This window comes from Chanos chanos, chromosome 8 (assembly GCF_902362185.1).
Source record: "Chanos chanos chromosome 8, fChaCha1.1, whole genome shotgun sequence".
In the NCBI taxonomy this organism is placed as follows: Eukaryota; Metazoa; Chordata; class Actinopteri; order Gonorynchiformes; family Chanidae; genus Chanos; species Chanos chanos.
The window spans coordinates 43,621,146-43,625,613 of NC_044502.1; the positions used below are offsets into that span (position 1 = coordinate 43,621,146).

The 4,468-nt window shown below is 41.9% G+C and overlaps 1 protein-coding gene across 1 annotated transcript; it reads left to right on the plus strand.

The window, feature by feature from the left end:
* The first annotated feature begins 1,079 nt into the window (after positions 1–1,079).
* On the plus strand, positions 1,080–4,246 carry irx2a (iroquois homeobox 2a). The gene is made up of 4 exons (XM_030782749.1): positions 1,080–1,316; positions 2,375–2,777; positions 3,125–3,835; positions 4,194–4,246. The coding sequence occupies exons 1-4, from the start codon at positions 1,080–1,082 to the stop codon at positions 4,244–4,246; spliced, it is 1,404 nt and encodes a 467-aa protein (XP_030638609.1).
* The last annotated feature ends 222 nt before the right edge of the window (positions 4,247–4,468 follow it).

Here is a 4,468-nt window from a genome sequence, read left to right on the forward strand (position 1 = left end):
CAAAAATACACGTGGAAAACAAAAAAAAACCTGAACTGAGTAGTTCTTGACATTGTGTTCATTAATCGTCATCACAACTTCAACAGCTAATTATATCCCTTCTTGACTGCGTAAATGTTCGTGACGCGTGACTCCATCGATTAAAAAGAATAATTGTCTTTCAGTTTGATTCTTTGATGAATAATATTACACAGTTACAGTAGCGCACGAGAGGGCAACCCTTGCTGTCAAGTGCACTGAGAACCATAGACCTCCTCTGATTAGCTGAGAGAAATATGGGCTAAACAGAGGTTGTCTCACACCTCCCACCGGCCGCCTGGCGCACTGCTCATACTCCAGACAACCTCCTGTTTAGTCCGCCTTAACCAGTGCATCGGAAAAGGTTGTGGTAGAACAGTTTTGTTATATTAATGTTATTAGAAAATACTTCAGCTTCAGTGGGTGCATGTCACGAATGAATCCCTACGTGCAGATTTAATATCTGATTTTATTTAAACATCAGCTTTTGTGCGATTCATTAACAGGTTAAAACATACATAGCTTAAGTAACTTAATTACTAAAATATAACTACTGTAATAATTCCTCGCAGTCGAGCGCGAGTCGCGCCAAAAAAAAAAGAAAAGAAAACAGACATAAGCAAAATAGGCTATATTTTGAGAAGCGTTGCACTGTAGCTATATTTTCCTCTTGCGTGTTCCCCTTCACTGTCCTCGGGTTTTGTTCCGGAGTTGCGTTTCACAGCGCGATGGGCGGAGATGGAATATTCAGATCAGCTGGAGTGACAGATCCTGTTTCCCAATGCTCTCAGAAACTCTCCTGCTCCTTCCTGCAACTCTTCACTCCAGACTTCTGAGTACTAAAAACAACGGACGCTAGGGGATCCAGCCGCTTGCCTCCATGCGGGCACTGTGCTGATCTTGTGCCGCGGTCGTTTTATTTATTTTATTTTATTTTATTAATTTATACGGCGATTCGATTGTTTAGATGCGTTAATTCTATCGTGGCAACTTGGTTTATCCCTCCTTGTTTTTTTTTTTCCTTTTTTTTGGGGAGGAGAGAATAACAGACACTTACAACAATGTCCTATCCTCAGGGTTACCTCTACCAGCCCCCGGGCTCTTTGGCACTCTACTCCTGTCCAGCTTACGGGGCTTCGGCGCTGGCCGCTCCAAGGAGCGAGGAGCTGGCAAGGTCTTCGACCGGTTCAGCTTTTAGCCCTTACCCAGGATCGGCGGCTTTTACAGCCTCGGCCAGTGGCTTCTCCAGCCCACTGCCGTACTCGACAGATCCAGCAACGGGTTTCCCGTCGTACATGGTAAATACCTCTTTACAGCTATTTAGTGCTATCGTTCATCAGAACCCATTGTTACTGGTATTAATATTGTATGATTTAATGGTTTGCTGAAAGGCTGTTGTGCGTTGTCAGTAACGGGTGGTTGCGATAATAGCAGAGCATTATGACAAGCGAGCACTTAAGTGTTTCAGAGGGAACTGTTAATGCTATTTATGAACGCAAACGCTAAACACTTAAACTTATGGCGTTGTGGTCGACTCACATCAGTACATGGAGCATGAATTGAATTATTCCAAATTGTATGGCGTATTCTAAATAAACTCACATGCCTGCTGTTTAATGTCATTCGCATTTGCCTAAATTCTCAACTAAAATGCCCTTTATGGATTCATCGATGTGTCATGAAACAAAGTATATTCACGGGCCTGATTTTCACACAGGTGTTTCTTGATCGTGCCAGGTTAGAATATTGCACAAAAAGAAAAAAAATCTATTTTAAGCAAAGCGTCTTTTTATTCTGCTCCCAAAACATTATGAAATAAATATAAAAGCAAATGGTTATGATGCAGTGGACCTGTATTAACCTGAGTGGGCGTTCAGCTAAGTCCCTGAAATTATGTGCAGCTAAATAAGCGCGATTTAATCGTGAAAAGATGAATTGCGATGCTAATGATACGGCACTTGAAGCGGCAGAGAGAGGTTCATATCCACTGATTTGCTAATAGGATTTGTAATGCTGAGGTTCAGTGATATGCTAAGACACTTCTGTTTCTGACAAAGCAGACTTCCACGAGCAAAATGGAAAGAAAGAAACGAGGAAGTTAGGCGGTGATTACTGAAAATCATTGCAATTATGCATTACATGTTATCGAACCTGATGCAGAGTAATTCAACACCCTGATAACTGCAGAAAAAGAATAGTCTTTTCCTAATCGTGTATTGGCCAAATTATTTTTGTCTTTCTTCTTTTTCAGTTCAACATTTCATTACATAATTCTTTTTATATCTCATCAATGGATATATAAAATATCAAATAATGATTACCGAATATTTTGAAAAAAAAAATGTGTGTTTTGAAGGGATCGCCTTACGACGCACACACAACAGGCATGGCAGGAGCGATAAGTTATCACCCGTACGGAAGCCCTGGATATCCGTACCAGCTCAATGATCCAGCGTACCGAAAGAATGCCACCAGAGACGCGACAGCTACCCTCAAAGCTTGGCTTCAGGAACATAGGAAAAACCCTTATCCCACTAAAGGGGAGAAGATCATGTTGGCCATTATCACCAAGATGACCCTCACACAAGTCTCCACATGGTTTGCCAATGCCAGGCGGAGACTCAAGAAAGAGAACAAAATGACATGGGCACCGAGGAACAAAAGTGAGGACGAGGATGAAGACGACGCAGACGCGGAGAGGAAAGATGACCGTACAGAAAAGAACCTTGACAACAGCGAGGCCTCTGCCGAGGACGAAGGTAAATATTTTCTTTGTCCTTTTCTTTTTTCTTGTCTATGCGCTCAGGCAACAAAGACACTGTAAAGCTATTTATATCGTTGTTTTGCAACGTCATAATATGAAATGTTGCACTTCCGATATATTGTTATAATAGTTATAATTATGTTATCAGCGCGTGATTAAATAATAATTTGAGATGTGAAATATCCTTGTAAACCGAAAAAAAATATTTTTTGATATTATTGTGTCTTTATTACATAATTATACACAGACATATTTCTATCTTAGACGAATGTTTGCAATTACCATACTCTTTCTATGCCGTTCTAACCTTTAATGTGTCTATTTGGTCAATGTTTCTAACAGGAATTAGTTTGCACGTTGATGCCCTGACAGACCACTCTTGCTCAGCGGAATCCGATGGCGAGAAGGTCACCTGCAGGATTGGGGACCTGGTTTGCGATTCTGGACCTGATATCAAGGACAAATGTGATGCGAACGACCGTGACACACAGCACGACGAGCGCCAGAGAGGCCTGTCACCCAAGCCGGTGACATCATCACCACTGACTGGAGTGGAGGCCCCGTTGTTAAACCACCAACACCGTGAGGATACCCGCAGCAACAACAACAAAGCTTGTCTTGACAGTCGAATAACCTCAGAACCCCCGAGTCAAACCGTCAAGCCTAAACTGTGGTCATTAGCAGAGATAGCGACTTCGGACCCAAAGCAGCACCTGGGGCAAAACTGTCCTTCAGGCGTTGGCCTACTGACACCAGCGTCCTCAGGCACTTCCCCAGCCGGCGCTGTCTACTCTGCCTCCTCCATCTTGGGGAGACCCCTTTACTACACATCGCCGTTTTATAGTAATTACACAAACTATAGCAACTTTAGCCCGCTCCAGGGCCAAGGGATTCTGAGGTACAACGCGTCTGGAGTGACTTCTAACGAGGGACTTCAACAGACTGTTCTTAATGCAAGCGCTATTCACAAACAGGGCACTGACTCTCTCCTTAAGACTAACTCGAACCACATTGAGCAACACTTCAGGCCCTCAAACATAGAGTCCAAGAAAGGTACGTAAATGACGTCCATTTCAACGGACAAAAATGTGATCGTGGTTTCTGAATTATCATATCATAATATCATCATTATATTCTTTTTATATCATTTGTTCTCCATTTATTTTATTGTGCAGTTATGTTTATAAAATGAAGGAGCTTAGTAAGAGATTGGAAATTACCCAGTTTGAATGTATGGAGGGGCCAGAACGATTAAAGATGTGTTAAAGAAAAATATGTCAAATTGCACACAGGCCTCCAATATTGTCGTAATGTAAAACTAGTTGTTTATGCATAGTGAAAATACATGTAAACTATTGTGAAATGCAAAGGATACTACACTTCCTTGACTAAATGGGGTTTGTATTTTCAGCAGACCCAACTGAAGGGTGCACAGTAGGACCTCAGTCTTACCTATCAAGTTAAACGTTAAGAAGATCATTCAAGTAAGTTTTCAAAATGGCCGTTCGATGTACGAACCGAAGTTAAGTGCCATAAACAGCCGTATCAGAAGCGAAACCGTATTTTATTTTATGTGTCAGTGCAATCCTGTTGTCTTTTGGCTATATTAATAGACAATTCTCCTTTCGTGTGGGCTTCTGGTCACATTAGAGAATTGAGAACAGCAGGGCATCAAGTGACTCTAGA